This window comes from Apis florea, unplaced genomic scaffold (genome assembly GCF_048593485.1).
Source record: "Apis florea isolate Af1SG1 unplaced genomic scaffold, ASM4859348v1 contig_2293_pilon, whole genome shotgun sequence".
Taxonomy (NCBI): domain Eukaryota; kingdom Metazoa; phylum Arthropoda; class Insecta; order Hymenoptera; family Apidae; genus Apis; species Apis florea.
Genome location: NW_028256554.1, coordinates 1,181,929 through 1,203,555, shown reverse-complemented (window position 1 = coordinate 1,203,555; position 21,627 = coordinate 1,181,929). Strand labels below are relative to the sequence as shown.

The 21,627-nt window shown below is 48.5% G+C and overlaps 1 protein-coding gene across 1 annotated transcript in view; it reads left to right on the top strand.

Annotated features, from left to right (window-relative positions):
* Positions 1-21,627, top strand: part of shot (dystonin-like protein short stop) — a 68,099-nt gene that overhangs the window by 8,929 nt on the left and 37,543 nt on the right. The window contains exons 3-19 of the mRNA XM_086903801.1: positions 720-781; positions 3,572-3,589; positions 4,408-4,467; positions 5,372-5,461; positions 5,798-5,968; positions 6,697-6,711; positions 10,385-10,664; positions 11,686-12,136; positions 12,236-12,493; positions 12,908-13,481; positions 13,570-13,593; positions 14,202-14,672; positions 15,334-16,539; positions 16,675-16,758; positions 18,362-18,583; positions 20,600-20,715; positions 20,834-21,612. Coding sequence (XP_086759927.1) covers positions 720-781; positions 3,572-3,589; positions 4,408-4,467; positions 5,372-5,461; positions 5,798-5,968; positions 6,697-6,711; positions 10,385-10,664; positions 11,686-12,136; positions 12,236-12,493; positions 12,908-13,481; positions 13,570-13,593; positions 14,202-14,672; positions 15,334-16,539; positions 16,675-16,758; positions 18,362-18,583; positions 20,600-20,715; positions 20,834-21,612 — 4,881 coding nt within the window. The remainder of the gene's footprint in view (positions 1-719; positions 782-3,571; positions 3,590-4,407; positions 4,468-5,371; positions 5,462-5,797; positions 5,969-6,696; positions 6,712-10,384; positions 10,665-11,685; positions 12,137-12,235; positions 12,494-12,907; positions 13,482-13,569; positions 13,594-14,201; positions 14,673-15,333; positions 16,540-16,674; positions 16,759-18,361; positions 18,584-20,599; positions 20,716-20,833; positions 21,613-21,627) is intronic.

Below are 21,627 nucleotides of genomic sequence, written 5' to 3'. Positions count from 1 at the left end.
GAGTCTCGTGTCGTCGAACTTCGCCGTCTGTTTCGTTTAACGCGGACGGCCGACGGATGTCGTATGGTTGCCAAGTCGGATTACGGTAGAAGCGGTACGGGGGAAAGGGAATGGATATATCGGACACGAGGGTGATATCAACGCGTTTCACCTTTGCTTCGTTCACGTTCGCCGCTTCAAGGTGTTTAAAGATTTTTTAAGAGTTTTTTCGGCGATTCAAAGGCAAAGTTTTTCGCGTGTTTGCTTGTTTTCTTGCACGATCCACTGCTCTTTTCCTAATATCTGCCTACGTATCAACCTACCCATCCATATACCTATCTATCTACCTACCTATCTACCTACTTACCTACCTATCTACCTACCTACCTACCTACCTACCTACCTACCTACCTACCTAGTTACCTACCTATCCCGACCACCTACCTGTCCGTCTGCCTGTCCGTCTATCCGCTTGCTTTGATCGCTCGCTGCCTTCGTGCCTAATGCCTGTTTGCGTGGGTGGATCGATTCACGATCGTGATAAAATGGAAATTCGTTCTAATTAATTATCCACGCAACGCGGAAATGGAAAGGAAAATCGGTAGAGCAACAACGATAACGAGGCGTTAAGGAGGGGGAAGGGGAGGAAAACGAGGATGATAACGAGATGTATAAGTGTCGCCATCGGATCGTAGCGATCAAATTTTCTAACGAATTGTTTCTCCTCTTTGTGATTTCAGACGAACGAGACGCGATACAAAAGAAAACATTTACCAAATGGGTGAACAAGCATCTGAAAAAGGTAAGCGATTCCTACTCGATTCGTAGGAAAGTGTTTCCTTTCCTTTTTTCTTTCAACGCGCATACACGGTTGATTCACGCTCAAACTTCTGAAACGAACGTTTCTCGCATCGATCCTTTATTCTTTGTATCTGATCCACGCTAAAGGAGGGGAAAAAAAAGGTTGAAATCGAATTATATAGGAGGGAACGGAAAGGAAGAGAAGTGGAGTTAACCCGTGGCCCTTCCTTCGAAATATCGAACGATACGAACTAATTTTAGAGCGGTGGCCTTAGCGGGAGGCCACGGCTGGTGGAGTCGAGGCGAGAGAGTATATCGAAACACCTGATAGGTGAGCATACGAGAGCAGCGACGCGCAACGCCTGGACAACCAGCTGTTTCGTAACCACATACGTAAACGATAGGGGACCTTCTCGTTCGCCCCTCGGTATATACCTATATACACGCACATATGCTTATATATATGTATATATATATATGCACACGTATATGCGTGTGTCATGCATGTCCTGCACCCGTCTCTTTTCCCACGTAGGCTGTGCGCGTGGGCCGACCGTCGTAATCCCTTCCAGGAGGGTATTTCACGCGTTGCTATAGAAGGTAACGTATCGAGGAAACCGAGTGGGTGAAATCGAGAAAATCCAATGTATATATATACTTCACGCGCGACGAGTTTCACCTTTCGTTTCTTCCCCCTTTTCGGATCGGAAACTTCATTCTCGACTCCCTGTATTCTTTTTTTCCTTACACGAACGATTAACGAGATTCGAACGGATTCCCCGTCCATTGGTCGCGCATGGGTCGAGAACAAACGCCGCCACTGTTTCTCCAACGCCACTGTGCGCATTCCATGGCGGCGCGTGGAAAAAAACGAACCGCCTGCGGCGATGGCTGCGCGTCTATTCGAACGGCGATTCCATCGATGCCAGTAGCAGCCGCCGACTCTGACGCTGAGATCACAACATGCCAATGACCCCCGAACATCATCACCACCACCATCACGACCACGGGTGACCACGGCGACGACGTCCACGACGCCGACGCCGACGACACGCCACGCGATCGCGAACAATTCTTGCAACTCGAGACGCGCTAGCCTTGATCTCACGTGACTCTTCTCGTTTCTTCTCGCGAATGACGCAGCTTCTTCTTCTTCTTTTTCTTCTTCCCTTTCGAAAAGGAGAGAAAAAAGAGGAAAGAAAATTTAGAATCGAATTTGTCGAACGAATGATTGTTGGAAAGGGATGAGGAGGAAGAAGAGAGGATGAAGCAGGGAGAGAGAGAGAGCGCGATGATAAATCGAGGAACGATACATTCTCCGCGTTGCTTTCTCGTTACGTTGGACGTCGCGAAGGCAAAGGAGAGCGAAGAAGAGCGGAGGAGAGGCGGGGCAAGGTTGAAGAAGCGTTCGTAAGTGGCTGGTATAACTCGATCGGTATTTCGAGGGTTATCGAGCCTTATTTTCTTTCTATGTTAGAGCTAGGAGCTCCTCGACCCCGCTGCCGATATACCAGGCGCCTACCCGGGAGACGCTACCATTATTCACCCTTTCCTTCGGATAGCGCGAACACGTTCGAAGGCAAAAGCCTTTTCGAGAGCCGTTTTTCGAAGTGAAAGTTTATACTCTGTTTTACCTGCTCTCGAATGTATTGTACGTGTCACCTTCATTCGAATCTCTCTCTTTCTCTCTCTCTCTGTCTGTCTCCTTCACTCGTATACACGGTTCTCGAACCAACAACAAGGGAAAAAAAGTAATGGCTTTGTCCGAGATAAGATTACCCTGTTCCTACGATGCCAAACTTCTTATTTCCATCCCAGTGAGCGCAGAGACGAACGAACGAACGAACGAACGCGTTTCTTCATTTCGTCGACTCGTTCGTTTTTTAAATCGGCCGAGCTCGCGTCGATAATGAATTCCAGGGTAATACGGCGAACGGTACTGCGTGTTTGCGCGTCGCTCGCCACTGGCTCTCTTGGCTCTGCCTACCTGCTCCCGCGCGCGCCCACCTTTCCTCTCGTAACTCTCACCTTATTCGGAAGCGTTCTCCGCGCGCCACGTTCCCGATTTACCACCTCTTGTAAGAAGTAGGTAGTTAAGTAGGTAGTCAGGTACGCAGATACAGCCATCCAGTCAGTCAGTCAGTCAGTCAGTCAGTTAGTTAATCAGCGTTCGAGTCGAAGGGAAACGAGAAAGAAAGAAAAGAAAAAAAGAGAAATAACCGCTCGAGGAGCGAGTGCATGAGAGCCTCGCCATGACGCACCGGGCTGCCGTTGCGTAACCGTTCGTCCGCGGCAGGAAATGGTCCGCTGAAGTAACTCGTTTCGTCCATGAATTCCGATCCGTTGAATAATAATAAAGAGAAGACACTCTCCTTTAGAGGATCGATTCGTTCGTTTTTCAAAAGAAGAAGCGAGAAACGTTTCTCTCTCGATATTCGTTGGTTTTTTTTTCCACGATCGATCGATGATCGCGCACCAACGTCCGTCGACTGTTTTTTTGTTTTTTTTTTTCATCGCCTCCTCTTGGACGATCGGTCGTTGTCCCTTCCCGAGCGAACGAGAGAATTCCACCATCTCTGTTTCTTCTCCGTTCTCTGGAAAATAGCGGTGGAAAGCGCGATAGATGATATCGTTTATCGCGACGTTTCCGCCCACGACAACGGATCGATTGTTCTCGCGCGTCAAGAATCGTTCGATAAAAGCGCGGTTAAATTAAGAATCTGAATCAGAAGGATGAAAATTCATAATTACACGGTTTCAATCGTTTTTTCACGCACACTCGGCCCCGCAGCATTGGAAATACGTCAAGGTATGAATCAACACACCGGTATTCTCGTTCGAACGAGTCCATCGCGAATCGGACGAGTGGTTCGCGCGTGTTTTGTTATCTTGGATTATCGGATGATCGTTAAACGTTGAACGTCGATAGCATATACGTTTTGAAACGTAGAGGAAAGAATCTTGAGCAAATCTTGCTCATGCGAGAGAAAAAAAAGAAGAAAAAAAACCTCGTTTAACGAGCTTCCTCTCTTCGTCCATTCGTTCGAAAAAATATTACCGTCGTTGACTAAGTTTTAATTACGCAGTGCATTTACTTAACTCGATAAGTATCGCCTCGATTAACGATGAAAAAAATTCCATTGCATTATTTTTAACTTAGTCACGGCTTAATAGAAGAATCGTTTCACTGGGCGTTACTGAACGTGAGCGTTACTAACGTTTTTAATCGCTGCGTACGAGTTGTGAAAAAAGGATGCTCGAAGATTGGAAATTATCATATTGTGAAATTCGTCAGTTCGAGCATTTCCTTTTCAATCGTCGTACGCCTTTATCACGTTCTTTGACGCATTGACGCGCGGATTAAGGATCATCCAGCGCAAGTCCTCGCCCTCAAAGGGGAACTCACCCCTTACCTTTGCCTCTGCTCATTCTCGCATGAGGACTCCTCCTCTCTGCAACTCGAGGACCCACTCGTCCGTGCGATCGACGAGTAGCGGCGGGATAGATTCGATCACGCTGTAATTATAACGCGGTGAATCTTCCCCTACTTTTCGATCGCGAGAAATCGCATTAATCGCAATAATTCGACGTGACGCGTGATCCTTTCTCAATCCATGTTTTTTTCAGACTTACACGTGCCTGCACGTGTGCGTCCTTGTCAACAATCAACCATGCTGTTCCCCCACTGTAAGTTCACGGCAGGTGTCGTTAACGATTGCCAATGCTAGAATGGATTATTTTTCTTTTTTTTTTTCGCATGCTCCATGTCCAAAGAACGTATATACGGAATCGATCTAACCACTTCCAAGTAACTGAAGTGAAGTAACTCCTGAATCGAAACGGGACATTATGTGTCTCGTATACATTTGTCATCGCTCGGCCAATATCCAGGAATTTTATCCCTACGTTACGTCATTGTCGCAGCTGGCCACGGAAAGAATCAAATGACGCCATGTGTCGAAGAAAGAAGAAGAAGAAGAAGCTGACGAAACGTTTTTTTTTCTTAAACATAACATTTCCTTATCTCACACGTGGTCTTCGAGCGATGGCAAATGCTATATCCATCCCCCTTTCCTCCCATTTTTTACCTTAAAAGAATTTCGATGAACGATGGACCGCAACGAGTGCAAACGTTGCGAATCGTAAAAAAAAAAAAAAAAAAGCGACGCAGTTATCGATGATTAAATTTTCTCCGAAGATTTATCACGGAAAATAAGCCTTAATTTCCTGAGGATTACGATTGCCACGTTTGCATTGTCGTTCGTCCTTTTCGAAAAACACCTATCCTTATCCTTTTACGTTCATTTTTTTTTTTTTTTGTTACGTTTATGTTTTTCTCGTGCACGTTCGTAGAGTTGTTGTTTTGTGTTCGTTCGATGTTCGTCCCTTCCGTGTCTTTCTGTTCATCCCCCATTTTATAGTTGGGCAGTCAATTATTTCTCTCTCCACTCCCCCCCCTCCCCTCCCCCGGTCTGTTTCGATCGATTCGATCGCCTGTTTTTTATTTTCATCCAGTTGACGAATTGTCGGGCAGACACTTGAACAAGGAAGCGATTTACCAGTGCTCTGATGCGTGAAATCGTTGTTGCAGGCCAGCAGACATGTCGGAGATTTGTTCGAAGACCTGCGGGACGGGTACAACCTCATTTCCTTGCTGGAGGTTCTCTCGGGCGAGCATCTCGTAAGTATTCCCTCGAGACGGACAATTGGCGCTCTGTTGTCCGCTCGAACGTCAGTTGAAGCAGGGTGAAAATTACACAAGAATCGGGAGGGTGGGGCTAACTTGGTTCGATTAAGGAAAGATCCGCTCAAACCCATCGCTATGCGTACATATATATATATATATATATATATATACGTATGGACATTTTTTTTTCAAACGCGGATAGAATCGAATCGAAAAGGGAGAAGAGATCGATTGGATAAAACAGTTGGATAATACTTAATCGCATCCACGAGCGTTAATGGCAATGACGATCCCATGGACGATTTTAAACGCGATGTTTTTTTTTTTTAGCCGCGAGAACGAGGTCGGATGCGTTTCCACATGCTGCAAAACGTGCAGATGGCTCTTGACTTTTTACGTTATAAGAAAATCAAACTCGTCAATATACGTGCCGAGGACATCGTGGATGGAAACCCAAAGTTGACCCTAGGTTTGATATGGACCATCATACTACATTTCCAGGTGAGTGAACATCCCGTATCTAGCATCCTCCCCCGACGCATAGATTACGACGCATTCACGAACGATACATGAATAACGACGAGTCCAATAACTGATAGGAACATCTCGACACCTGGTTCGCCCTTTCGAGCCGCGATTCTTCCCAAGGAAGAACGACCATCCATCATATGCGTTGATAAATAATACATATCGAATCCATCGTGTTTTTTTCGCCTCCGGGCAACTGCGATACCGACCGAGACAGATACTTCGCTTCCTTTCGAGAAACCGTATCGCGTTTCGCGCAGGGTGAAAAAAACGACGCTCTCGTTTTCCACGCGCCGGGCGAACGAGGAGGAAGGAAAGAGGAGAGGGAGCCGTGGAAGAGCACGTAGCACACGCCACGGAACGGATCGGGAACGCGATTACGCGAGGAGAGCCGGCGCCGCCGTTCGAAAAGAGTAGCGAAAGAGTAGGCCAATCCCGGACGTCGGTTCGTCCGTAGACGCAAAAAACCTGGAACGCGTTCGCGCTATCGCGCTCCAGTGTAACCGTGTTACGCGATCGCACAAAGGGGAGACTGTGTTTCGTTTTCCGTAGCGATCAAACGCCTCGTCGTCCCTCGAATCGTTCGCACTTCGAGAGGCCGAGAAGCTTGTCCCTCCCCTTTATATTTACTTACTAAGTAACGGCTTCGATCAGCATCTGTATCTAATGGTGTCTGTTTTTTGTTCTGTTTCGCGCCGCAGAGCTGGCGACGCAAGGTAAGTTCCATTCCCTACATTTTTATGCCGTAGTGGTTCCCGCAGTGGAAAAAAAGGAATCGAAAACGATTTTTTTTTTTTTTTTTTTACTTCGAAAAAAAAAATCTCGTTGCCGGCTCGATCACTTATCGACCGCGCGAACCGATCGAAACGCTAGATGGCGCTCGCAGCCACTCGTGGTTCGTGACCGAGCTATATCGTCCCACACACGGAAGCGCCGAACGATTCGAGCCAATTCTCTATTCCAAGCTGTTTTCCTAGAGAAACGGCGTCATTTTTCATAGCCGCCGGTGACGACCGTCCTTCCGTCCGGGCGAGATACATCTGCCCGTTTATGGTAGTTTTCGCGCGTTACGTCGCGATCGAGGGAAGGTTGACGGTCGTGTGGAATTCCGAGACGTGGGAGATGGACAGATTGCAGAAGAGCCATATCCTGCCGTGTTTCTCGTGGTCTTCTCCTCTCGTGGTCGCGAGCCACCTACCCACCTTGTAATTATGATAATGGAAATCAGTCGATCGAGCACCGAATACAAAAAACGCGCGAGTGACGCAACCGGCCAAGGTCAACCTGTGAGCGACCGTGTCTTTTTAAACGCGTTATACCACCGTTTCTTCTTCGTCTTTCTTTCGCGCCCTCGCATTCTCACTTCGCATTCCTCCTATCGTGACATCGCTCAAGGATTGTTCTCGAATCGAACGAGCAATCGTTAAACTGTTTCTTCGAAACAATTGTTATTCGATATTTAAAAAAAAAAAAAATATAAAACGAATCAGGGAATTACGAAGAATCCCGAAGGATCTCGGAACGATCGGTTCGCGCGGCTGGCATCGTAGCGGAAACGAATGCTCGAGCCGAGCGACTGCGGGCGCGCGATGACGTCACGTCCGGTGTGAAGCGAACCGCGCGCAACTCGAGTCGTTTTCCGTTCCTTTTTTTCCTCTCCTCCTTCGCGCTCGCAACGCTCAGGGACGCGGCGCGTCCTATTTTTCGCTTCTTTCGACTCGACACCGCTTATTTAGGCATTGTTTTCGTTTCCCTGCTGGCTGTTCTCGGTTCTCGCGCTCTTTCTCCCCTCCCCTCGACGCGTATTATTAATTAAACCGAGAGAGAGAGAGAGAGAGAGAGAGAGAGAGAGAGAGAGAGAGAGAGAGAGAGAGAGCGAGTGACGCGACGGCACGAATTAGGTAAGTGCGCGATTTACCTGTAATCGGTGCATCGACGGTGTTGGACGAAGGCGGCGCTTACCGCGCCACGGTGAATCGTAAAATCTCTGGAAAAGGAAAAGGAGGAAGGACACGATGCGCGACGAACGGCAAACGAAGCGTCGCGAAGTGGGCCTCTCCCCCCTCTTCCCTCCGAGCGTTTCGCCTCGTTGCAACGGTCTCTCTGTTTCCCCGACCGATCGCTCGGCCGATATCGCGAGCGCATGCGCTCTCGCTCTTGCACCAGAGTTGCTGTAGCAGAAAAATAGCGATCGAGGACAAAACCGATTTGTTTTTGCGGAAGTGAAAGAAGAAGCAAAAGAAGAAGAAAAAGAAGAAGAAGAAGAAGACGAAGACGAAGACGACGACGGTGAAGCGAAACGGAGGACGGAATGGAGAGCATACGCGTGCTATGGCATGACAGGCACGAGCGGTGATCGACGCGGGAGGAGACGGAGGAAGGGACGTTAGAGAAAAAGAGAGTGGGGAACGAAGAGGGGGGGGAATGTCGGAGGCGTCTCTCACCTGTGCGCATTTCGTTGGCCTACTCTCGCGACGGCAGCCGGATACAACGCGACACGCTGTCGGTCGTTTGGTGAATCGCTGTTCGATCGCTGTTCTTTTTTTTTTTTTTTTCTTTATCATCGCGTTTCCCTCGACAAAGTTCGAATCGAAATAATCGTTGGAAAGGAAGGAACGGAGAGGGCACACGTGTCGCGGCTGCGACGGCAGCGGCTAAGGGACAACCTACGACGAACCACATCATCGCGAAGCCTTACCGGTGAAACGTGCGAGCGAACGAAAGAAGCACGAAACGAACTCGAAGTGGGGATCTCCGCGCCTCTCGATCAGCTACCTGTAGTGCGAGGCAGTCGGTTCGCGATACGCGCGCGTGTATATACCTGCCGTAATCGAGTGTCTTCTTTGATAACCACTAATTCCTCGAATCTTATCATTCCCTTGGCCAATAACAATTTCCAACGTGATCTCTCTTCTGTCATCTCATCTCTTCGCATCTCTACATCTAATAATCGTCCTCCTCTCCTCCCCTTCTCTTCTCCCTCGACATCGCCTTTTGGTCCAGTGAACATCTCGGTTTCTTACGATCCTTTTTCCCTTCGACGATCCACACGAGCTACGCGTCCTCGTGCTATCGCTCCCGTTCGTACACTCGATAAGAATCGTCACTCGTATTCGACGAAACGATAATTCGTTTTTCTACTCTCGCGCGGGATCTCCGTCTCGTTTCGAGACATCGATAATCGGCTTTCACGAGAGCGCGACCGCGCGTGCCGTAGTAAAACGAGGAGGGAACCGAGACGCCGGATAAGGCCACGAATGAACGGCCGTACGTGCCGAACCTCTTTTCCCGGAGGTCGATGTTAGCTCGTTGGAGGGAATCGGAGTCTTCCCCGCGCGGAAAAGACACGAGAAGGGGGGAAAAAAGGTTGTTTCGATACGATCGACCATCATGTCGATATATCGGTTCAGCAAGGGTGGCCGGCTATTCGTGCAAGGCACCAGGGAGGACGAGCCCCGCGAGAACGTGGTTTCGTCTGCCTCGACCGCCGCTACGCCCGCCGACGATCTCAGAGCTATTTACACGAAGCGAAGGCTCTCGACCGAGGTTCTAGGTAGGAAGGGACGACTCCTCCATCGTCCATCGAACGTTCTCTCGTCCCTCTCCCTCCTTTCGATCGCGTTTAAGGGAAGTCGCGTGTGGAAGTCGCGGCACGATCACAGCTTGTGGATGGTGCTAAGTTGGTATGTGGCCAAGCTCGGAGAGTGGATCGTGACGCGATTTCCAATCCACTTGATCGATCGATGGATCGAAGAAAGGGAGGAGAAGGCGATCGAACGACGATTGTTGGCAATCGGACGTTTCGGAATTCGCCCGTTTCACTGATTCACCAACCGATTCTCGAAGGATCGTCGATCGAGTCAACGAAGACGTCGAGGCGCGGCGAGAACGGGACCAAGCGTATCGTGACACGGATCGTTCGTAAAACGACCACCTTGACACGGGGCGAGGAGAGATGCGTGGCCGAGGATCTGACGAAACGCGCCGCATCCGGCTATTTACAGGACACCGCCGCCTCCTCCTCCTCCTTCTCTTTAAGCCGCCAGGCCTCGCCAAAACCGAAAACCGTTCGGGTAAGCGCGATCCACCTCCCAATTTTCGCCCTTCCCATTTTCTCGAGCTCTAGGGGATTAGTTGTCGTCGTGTTCGTCCCCAGGTTCGCGCTTCTTTTCGTCGCTCGACACCTCTGAATATCGAAGGGCGAACCAAACGGATACGACATCATCGAGGTCGACGCGTCAAAATTAGATATATTGTTTAATATGTTATATAAAAATATGAACAAACTGATTTTACGTGTGTATATATATATATATATATATGCGCTCGTGACGTGAAAGGATGACTCGTCGAGGAACGAGGAATAACACGATTTCCTTTTTCTCCTAGATATCCGACATCGTAGTGGGTCAGGAGCCTAACGTGACCGCCCGGGAGGCGCTTCTAAGATGGGCCAGACGATCGACGGCGCGCTATCCCGGAGTGCGCGTCACGGACTTCACCGGGTCGTGGAGGGATGGATTGGCTTTCAGCGCGTTGATCCATCGAAACAGACCGGACCTGGTCGATTGGAGGAACGCCCGTGCCAGCCAACCACGAGAGCGGCTCGACCGTGTGTTCAACGTCGCGGAGCGCGAGTATGGCGTTACGAGGCTTCTCGATCCTGAAGGTAACAACGACGACAACCGTCGTCGTAGTCGTAGTCGTCGTCGTCGTCGTCGTCCCTCTTTCCCCTCTCCTCTGCTTCTTCGCTGCTCGCCCGCTACTCCTCCCCTTCCCCCGCTTTCTCCGCTCTCCACTCGTGTGCGTGTGTGTATATATATGTTATATACACCAGTTTCCGCTCGACGACACTTCGACCGTGACGCTTCGTTCTCTTTTTTCACCCTGTTTTTTTTCCCTTTCCCTCCTTTCTTCCTTTTTTTAACACTTAACGGACGGATTGTTTTTTCTCTATCTTTCTCGATCTTTTAAGAAGATTAAATAAACGGTTGTGTGTAACGGTTTTTTTTTTTTTTTTTAAAACGTTGCAGTTTTGTTAAGTCGACGCTATTCTCGATAAAATTTTTACAAAGTTATTTATTTATACGACTAGTATTTCTTACGAGTGTGACATTTTGTAAAACGTACACTCCTGTTAAGTGGAACCTGACAGAATCAGTGTATACATTCCTTCTTTTCCTTTCTTCGAGCTACAGACTTTGCAAGAGTTTTGAGAGGATATTTTATCTGAGAGCTACAATTTCACTGTCGTCGCTTTCTTCATCACAGTTCCCCGATTCATTATCACTTCCTACATCGGATATAACCTATCTGCGATAAATTTCTCCATCTTTCACCGTAACGATTACAAAATTACTAAAAAATACTAGCTAAAACTGCGCAGTAGGTAACAAGAAGAAAACCCGACGCGCAATGAAAAATTGACGCGACGTAATAAAAATTCGAGGAAAAATCTAATCCTTTGCACTCGTATTTATATTTAAGGTATTTTTGTTACCAATCAAGGCAACAATGTAATGTAATTATACTGAACACATATTTACATTGATAACGTACAATGTAGAATGGCGATTGTATGGCGACGTATACGAGTTGCAACATGATAAAACATGTCGCTTATACGAGTGCAAAGGGTCGATAAAACCGATTCTTTTTTGGACAATGTACGAACCGCGATCGTTTTTCAGACGTGGACACCCCAGAACCGGACGAGAAGTCCTTGATAACGTATATCTCTTCGCTCTACGACGTGTTCCCGGAGCCGCCGCCGATTCATCCGTTGTACGATGCCGAGGCCCAGAGGAGGTCGGAGGAGTACAGGGAGCTGGCGAGCTCCCTTCATCTGTGGATCCGCGAGAAGATGTGCCTGATGCAGGAGCGCTCCTTCCCTCCAACGTTGATCGAGATGAAGAAACTGGCCGCGGACAGTACGAAATTCAAGAACGAGGAGGTGCCGCCGCGGTACAGAGACAAGCAGCGCCTCTCGTATCTGTTTAGGGATCTTCAGAAGTATTTCGAGGCGGTCGGTGAGGTGGACATCGAGCCTGAGCTTCACATAGAGGTTATCGAGAAGAATTGGAACCGATTGATGATGCTGCACCAGGAGAGGGAGCAGGCGATCGTTGACGAGATAAAACGGTAAGAATCTCATTTTTAACGAATTTCACCTCGAAAATCGACGAATTCTCGAAACGATGTTTCTCGATCTTCCCCCTCCCTTCCCCTCTCTGTTTTAAGGCTCGAACGGCTGCAACGATTGGCGGAGAAAGTGCACAGAGAGATGAAATCGACCGATAATCGACTGGAGGAGCTCGAGAGAAGGGTGGAGGACGAGGCGAGACGTCTCGACCGACTTCATCCTTTGGAGGCGAAACACGCCGTCGATCTGCTCGAGCAGGACATCCGTAACACCGAGATACAGATTCAAAATATTTTTACCGACGTGCACACGCTTACCGAAGGACGATACAGCCAGGCGGCCGAATTGCACAAAAGGCACGTTTTCTTTTTTTCTAATTTTAAACTTTTGCTCTCCGATATTTATTTATGTTCTCGATTCCTTTCGAGAATATCGAATATTCGTGAGTAGAATATTCTCCTAAACTCTCTTTACGTGCAATCTTAATTTTGTCAAATGAGATAGATGCATCTCGATAATTATTATCAAAATATCGCTCGAAACAAAGATATAGATTTTAACTGTTTGCACTCGTACGTCGATATTTACGTATAATATAAAATAATTGTATTCTAGAGGCTTTCGTTGCTCGATTGGTAACTAACTCTTAAATATAAATTAACAAAGGGTTAATATTCGACGAAATTTATCCTTCTTTACGCGTAAAGTATATTAAAATATAAAAGTTTCACGCCTGGAGCGCGAAGTTAATCCTGTCCCGATTATTTTAGGGTTCAGAAGCTACATCAACGGTGGGTCGCGCTGCGATCTCTTCTTCACAAACGTTTGGTGCAGCCGCTCTCGGCCGTTTCGTTCCCGGTCGAGGAGCGCGTGGTCACGAAACATCGCACCACCGTCCACGAGACCCGGCTGGTCGACACGAACCCGCACTTCCGCTCGTTGCACGACTGCATCGACTGGTGCAAGGCGAAGATCAAGCAGCTCCAGGACGCGGATTACGGCTCCGACCTGCCGGGCGTGCAGAACGAGTTGGACGTGCATCAGAAGGAGCACAAGAACATAGAGCAATTCCATCCCAAGGTGGACAGATGCGTGCAGGCCAAGAGCCACTTCCACGGCGAGGAGTCGACGTTGTACAGCCAACATTTGGCCGTGCTTCAGAAACTTTACACCGAGCTGTTGGCCGCCTCGAACAAAAGGCTATCCGACCTCGACACGTTGCTCGATTTCATACAATCGGCCACGGGCGAGTTGGTCTGGTTGAGCTCCAAGGAGGAGACGGAAGTGACGCGCGACTGGAGCGACAAGAATTTGAACGTGCAGAGCATCGAACAGTATTACGAGGTATATTTAAATTATTGAGGAGGGGGGGTGGAGGGTCATCATTGTAATCGCTAATCTTATTCCTTTTCCTTTCTCCTTGTGCAACAAGCGTACCTTCGGATCCGGTATAGAGGTAACTGTGGAACAAAATAATAATGATAAATTTAACCCTTTGCGCTTGGAGAGGCTATCACTTGGATCGACTCGACGATATTTATTTACCTTTGATTTTTTTTTAAATATAATCGCTTCACGAATAGATTCCTAGAAGCTTTCTTTACGTATAAAGTGTAGAATAATATATTGTCGAATGGTTAAATTTTTTAATTCTAAAATTGGATTGAACTAAATTTTGTTAGACGTTAGTTTGACTAGTTGGTCATATTATTTTCAAAGTTTTATTATTAAATAACGAAATTATTTCTATTCATTCAGAAATTGATGATAGAACGAAGGAAGATAGTGATAATAAGAATAGAAATGTATAATATAAAAGGATGAAAAATAAGAATAATAGAATGTGAGAACATGTTATTGGAATATTAGTTCTAGATGAGTTTTTCGTTATTAATAAAATTCGACAAATTTTCTCCTTTTATACGCGAAGGCACGTAAGATATTAAACTATAAAAGTTTTATGCGTTAATTTAATATTCGAGCGCAAAGGGTCGCAATAAAACTTGAATTCGAAAAATGAACGAGTCGATTCCAAGAAAAAAATCATCGTTCCTTTCTTCGCAGTCCCTGATGAGCGACCTGGAGAAGCGAGAGATCCAATTCTCGGCAGTGCAGGATCGGGGCGAGGCCCTTGTCCTTCAGCATCATCCTGCCGCGAAGACGATCGAGGCCTACATGTCCGCCATGCAGAGCCAATGGGCCTGGCTCCTCCAACTGACCCTCTGCCTCGAGGTCCACTTGAAACACGCGGCCCAGAGCCAACAATTTTTCCGCGACATCCAACAAGCCGAACAGTGGATCTCGAAGCGGGACGAGACACTCAACACCATCTACTCCCAATCCGATTTCTCGTTGGACGAGGGGGAACGATTGTTGAAAGGTATGCAAGAATTGCGGGAGGAATTGAACGGTTACGGCGACCACGTGCAGAAGCTCGTCGACCAGGCGAAGGACGTGATCCCTATGAAGCAACGCCGACAACCCGTCACGCGACCCATGCAAGTCACTTGCGTGTGCAGTTACAAACAGGTTAACGTAAGTACACTCCCTTCTGTTTCTTTAACCTTTTCGCTACTACGACTTCTCTGCCAAAAATGTGCACGGTGCTCGAGAAAGATCGTCAGACCACGCCTCGCTACAATTCGACTTGCTTCGACGGTGTTTATTGAAAAAAAAAAATTGATGAGTAAAAGTATCGACATTTCCAGGGAGAGATACTCGATGTTCAATAATTCCAATCGCTCCATATATCGTACGATACGCGCCATCTTGTGCAGAGCGATTATGGTCGCCCATAGTACCTCAGTGCCATCTTGTGCAGAGTGATTATAATCGCCCGTAGTAGCTCAGTGCCATCTTGTGCAGAGCGACTAGAGTCGTCCGTAGTACATCAGTGCCATCTTGTGCAGAGCGATTATAGTCGCCCGTAGTAGCGAAAGAATTAATACTCTCTTGTCCTACAACGACCAGTGAGATAGACTCGTGATAAGAAATCGTGGGCCAAAAAGTATAAGCACGACTCGTGGTACTTCATTAGGATCAAATGTAAACAACAAACGAACCGGACTATTTCGTTGGGATCAAATGCGAACGACAAACAATTTCTCGCTTGTTGTTAATTTCCGAGAATTCGTAGGACAAGGGTTAACGTCGATTCAGAGAAGAATCGTTGCTCGAGGATCAGACGAATTTTCAGATGTCGATCGAGAAGGGCGAGCAGTGCACGCTGTACGACAACTCGGGCAGGATAAAATGGCGCGTGAAGAATCAGGAGGGGATCGAGACGCCGGTTCCCGGCGTGTGCTTCGCTCTTCAACCGCCGGACAAGGAGGCGCTCGACGCGGCGGAGAGACTGCGACGGCAATACGACAGGAGCATAGCGCTGTGGCAACGGAAGCAGCTTCGTCTCAGGCAGAACATGATTTTCGCTACGATCAAGGTGGTGAAAGGTTGGGATTTGCCGCAATTCTTGGCCATGGGCCAGGACCAGAGGACGGCGATCAGGAAGGCGTTGAACGAGGACGCGGAGAAGCTGTTGTCCGAGGGGGATCCGGCCGATCCCCAGTTGAGACGGTTGAAGAGGGAGATGGCCGAGGTGAACAAGCTGTTCGACGATCTGGAGAAGCGGGCGAGGGCGGAGGAGGAGTCGAAGAACGCCGGGCGGATTTTCAACGAGCAGATCTCCACGCTTCAACAATCCCTCGACGAGGCGGAGAGGGTGTTGAATTGTCGCGTGGCCGCCCCGTTGCCAAGGGACATGGACACGTTGGAGCACCTGGTTTTGCAGCACAAAGACTTCGAGCAAAGCCTGAGACGATTGGCCCCCGATTTGGACAGGGTCCAGCAAACTTTCCGCGGTATCACGTTGAAGACGCCCGCCATGAGGAACAAGCTCGACGCCGTGACCACCAAGTGGACCCATATCTGGAACTCGAGCAATCTGTACATCGAACGTTTGAAGTGCGTGGAGATCGTGCTCTCGAGACTGGAGGAGAACACGAGCGCGATATCCGAGATCGAGGTGAAGTTGGCCTCGTTCGACGAGCTGCCCTCGGATATAAAAGGGTTGCAAAACGTGTTGGAGGACTTGATGGTGGTTCAAAACGCCATCGCTCAACAGCAGACAGCGATGGATCAGTTGAACGAGGACGCGCACAACGCGAGACGCCTCGTCGAGAAATCGAGAACGAGCCATCGTGGCCCTCACTCAGACATGGACCGTTTGGACGACGAGGTGAACAGGCTGAACTCGAGGTGGACCAACATCTGCGGCCAGCTGGTTGACAGACTTCGTAGCGCGGAAACGGCCTACGCGTTGGCCCAACAATTGGAACACGCTTATAGAAACGAGGTCGATTTCGTCGACGAGTCGTACAACAGGCTCGAGGTGGAGAACGCGAAGGTAACAACGGGGCAGAGGGAGAGATTCTTCTTCTCTGTTGATATTCTCTCGTTGATATTTTATATTGATATTGCCTTTCTTTTTTTTTTCTTTTTCTCTTCTCTTCTCTTCATCTTTCGTCCTTGCCGTATCCAGAACCTGTTGAACAGAGTGGTGGAACGAGCGCCGGCGATCGAAGCGGTAAACGTGACGGGCGGTCGATTGATTCGCGAAGGAAAGGTAAGATGAGACGCGACAACACGGTCGCGAATGGGTATAATTACTCGCAAGCCTTTAGGTAGGCTTAGCTAGCATTTAGGTAGCCTTTAGGTAGCCTGTTAGCTTACGGTATGAACGCTTGCGTGAATGGTGTATTGCGTGAGTCCTCTTTTTTTTTTTTATATACACATATATTACAGCCCATTTATTTAGAAGAACACGTTATTATTAACGCGTTATTAGTCGTCTGATCGCGTCGCGATCCCGAAAAATCGTTCGACCGAATCTTCTTTTGTTCGATTCGTTTCTCTGTATCCCGAAAAAGCTATACATAATACGTGTATATATATATATATATATATGACATATATATATATATATACACACACACATACACATACCAATCTACGTGAAGATGTGTACACGTCGACGTCGTCCTCATCGGTGTTTTCCCCGCCTTTGTGTGGACGCCCTCCATGTCATCGTGGCGCAAAAACTATCATCAAGCTGCAAATCACTAGGAAAAAAAAAGCGTACGCTACCGTTGTGTCACTGTCGCCGCTATCGCTATCTACCGGACGGAGATCCTACTTCGCAGCCGGCGCAACCTTTTCAACGGTTGGGTTCTACGTGAGCTTGTTCTACGGCGGATTATTCAGATCGATACGGCCAACGAGAGTCAGAGGCCCGTAACGATCGATGATTCTTCGCCGCCTTGATTCTGATCGGCGATCAGGAACGACGATATTTTAGACATTTCTCGAGTTTTCTTCTTCACTTGTTTCCAGGGATCAAGGACGCATCTCGAGCCTTTCTCTCCGCTTCCGCATATCTATAAACTAAAAAGAACGCTTTTCTAAATAAACAACTTTTCCTCGCCGTTACAGCAATCGCTGTAAGCGCATACGAGGCTTTTCGTGTAACGCTTTATCACAGAGAAAGGTGGTGAGAGAATTTTTTAAAATATAACGAAGCCGTTGTTTGCAATCGTTCGCGTACATACTTGGCTTTTATGCGATGCGATCGGCAAACACGAATAATACCGTTCCTTCCTTTGCTTCAAAAACACGTCCATAATTCGTGTATATCATACGTTAAAAATTCAATTCGTCCCGTGTTGCGATTGCGCACACGACTCATTTCCTCCTCCTCCTCCTCCTCTTCCTTCTTTATTTGTCAATAAAATAACCGAAGGCACGGTTATTAACTGATCGTTCGATCCCACGAAATCCTGTAAATCTAGCACGTGATGTAACGTAACGCAAAGTAGAAAGAAAGTAACGTCGTTGTTACGCTTGGCTCGCGACACGATACACGCTGACGGTGTTCAATACACGCTTGTCGCAATAGCTTTCCCATGTTCCGAATTAACTGGTCGCGAGCCGCTTGAAAATCGCTATGGGATCGCCTCTCGCCCTCCCTCCCCCCCCTCTTCCCCGCGATCAGTTCATCTCGACACGTTATACAGTTCCTCGTTGGCTTGCTTCAAAAGACTGTGACGGGTTCCTTAGGACACGATGTGGTACTAGGGATTGCTAAGGGGATAGAAGGGTAGAAAGCATCAGCGCACAGGCGAGATTCTAATACTATCTACTAACCGTAACGGGCTAACCGAAACCCTTAGATCTACGGACAAAGGCTCCGAGCGTTCAAGGAACAGTTGGAAGATATCTGCCCGTCTTTGGATGCTTCGGTGAAAAAGCCTCGTCGAGAGTTCGTCTCGACGGTGGACGACATCGCGCGTGATCTAGATACCCTCAACAGAAGATACACCACGCTTGTCAATATCCTTCAGGATCGGGTTAGACAGCTGGCAACGCAGTATCCCGAGGACACGTCTCTGCAGGTAACGTATTTTCTTTCTCGATTCTTCTTATTATTACGATAGATTTATCATCGATAGATAAATTTCCTACATTTTTAACATTCTTTTTTTATTTCTTTCGTTATTACCGGTTTGCAAATCGCACGATTTTCTTAGGAAGTTTATCTTTTAACGCTCCAGTTCCCACCGATAACACAATTTTACAGATAAACTTAATGCGTATAATTTTTTCTTTTTTTTTACGTAATATATATATATATATATATATATGTATTTAAACGGGAGAGATGGAGAGATAAGAAGTAAGAATAACAAACGCGACCTAGTATAGATATGTAGACGATGTAAAACAGAAGTTTATTCTTGCACGTGACTCTGAATAATTAACCGATTTGGAATAAATAACGTACGGTTCGCGGCTGTAGCTTTATTACGACGCTGACCTTGCCACGGGGCATAATAGCCGACCCGCAAAATGTTAATCGTCCCGATCCGCTTAATTGTCGACACGGACAAAATTGGCAATGACCGAATCCCCTTGTCCCTCTCCGATCTATTATATCTCGCCCACGCGACATACTTACGCATAATAAAACTGGTTCGCCTTTGGAATAATGCGCAAACAGCGGGGAAGTTTCATTCTTCCCGCCTCCTCGGCCGTCGGGGATCGATACGCGAGCGTGTCCGACTCGAGAGGCTCGTTAAGCGCGAACGAGCGACGGCGCATAGTGAACCTAACGCTCGTACAGCTGGCGCTAGTTATCGCATCTCGCTTTATTGCGCTTTCGCGGTGTCGCAGAGGCACGTATCATTAGGCTGCCGGCGTTATTATCGCCGGGCGTTTTCCGTTCTAATAATCTTTCGGGGAATAATCGAAACTGGCCTCCCTGGCTGGCTCTTCCTCCTTTAACGATCGTCGGACGAGATGCGCGTGGACACAACCAGGACGTCCGCCATGCCCACGATTAAGATCGTACGAAAGGTACGAAAGTATTCCGTGTGCAGGGAAAAATTGGGACGGTCGACGGTTGGTGTCGCGTTCGGTTCAAGTTGTTACACGGAGTGGGGAGGGGGAAGGAGGGGGGAAAGAGTGGGAGGGGATGGAGGAGAAATCGGTCTCCGCGAATGCAGTTTTTTCCTTCTACGACGACGACGACGACGACGAGTCACGTGCACGGGATCGGTCGGAACACGTGTCGTCGCGTTTACGCGTTGCTCGTCGATTACGCGATCCTTTAATTTTACACCGGTAAACCTTCGCAAAGATACCGCCTCGATATCGCTGCGTATCGATGTATATTGGCTCGCGTCGGGAAGTGAATTTTTCCTCGCGTACCGTTCCGAGATCAGCGAGACAAGCGAGAAAAGGGAGAGGAAAAACGCTGCGCGTGGTCAACCGCGAGCGCGTTCTTCTCTCGGCCGGTAAAGAGCGATCGGTCGTGTTTCTAAAAAAAGAATCTGGCTTTTTCACAAACGGATGCCTTTACCCGTTTTTCCCCGAGTTTACGAGGCGGTCGGCCGCTTGCCAACCGAGGGCAGTTGAGTCAGTCAGTCGGGCGGAGATAGTCGCGGTGATCAAACCGGCGCCTCGAACGACGTCATCGTTCCGCGCCAACATGTTTTTTTCGCGAAAGTGCACGTACGTGAACGAGGTGCAGCCCTGACACGCGACACAGTTTCTCCAAACCTAAAAGTGGTGCGATTCGATACGCGGACGAGTGGACGACAGTTTCGAATCTCGATTTTTCGATCTCGTCTTCGTTCTTTCTTTCCTTTCCTTCGTACTCGAGGAACGAGGAACGGAAGCGCGGATGATGACGCTCACTAAAAGGATCGTAAACGCGGTAATTTTTAAATTTCTTCCTCCTCCTCCTCCTCCTTCTCCTAGTTGTGAAACATTGCGAAACGCTACGGCAACGGTTTTTCGATCCGAATTTAAATTTAAACTTAAGCGGCGACGAATATTTTTTTTCTTTTCTTTTCCTCTTCTCGTAATCGGAGGTGATATTCGATCGTCTCACGTTTCTCCGGTTTCAGCGCGCTCTCCAGGAGCAGAGGCCGCTGAGGACGTTCCGCACCGAGTTCAACATCTACGAGAACAGCAGCTGCGAGGAACGTTACACCTCGACGACCACGCACTACACGCAATCGCAGTGAGTATATCGTTACCCGTAAATCGTCACCGAGAATAGCGGTAACGCGTGCTCGCGGTAATTCGAAACGTCCCGTCTCGAATTCACAATATACACACACAATATATACGACCTTTAGGTACAGCTTGGAACGACACGAGAGGACGGAACGAACGGAGAGGACGGAGATAAGCGAGAGGAGCGAGACTATAGTTTCGTCCAGCGACTCGACACGCCGCCCCGGCTCGCAGGAGAGCGCTCGCGTCGCTAGCGACGGTCGAAGCGGACCAGCAGTCGGTCAGGATGCGCGTCAGTTTCGTGAGATCGAGATCGATCGGGAAGAGAGAACGTCTCGCAAACGCGAGCAGGAGGAGGAGGAGGAGGTGGAGAGGAGGAGGAGGATCGAGGAGGAGTCGTCGAGGATGAGCAGCACGACCATCAGCACGACCGAGGACGCAGCTAGCGAGCGTTTTAGCGAGATTAGGAGTTTAAAGAGGAGTTTAGAGGAGAGGGCGGAGGAGGGTGGTATAATAGGTAGAGAGAACGTAATCGATGCTAGGGGTATCGTAGATCCACGTACCGGGGATGTGTTGACGGTGGGCGAGGCGATAAACCTTAGGATCTTGGACGTTAGGAAGGGTAGGATAACGTGCTCGAGGGACGGCAAAAAGACCGTCACGATCGAGGAGGCAGCCCGCGAGAAGATGATCGAGACGCGCCTCGCTGATCGTCTCCTAGGTCCGTGCGGATACGACGAGGAGGGACGGCCGGTGTCTCTGCTCGGGGCGATCCAGCGGGAGCTGTTCGACGCTGAGAAACCGGACGGTGTCGCGGCCGATAGAGCGAAGGTAACTTACCAAAGAGAGGGCGCGGTTAGCGTAGCCGATGCGATGCGAAAAGAGAAGCACGACGACGACGACGACGACGACGACC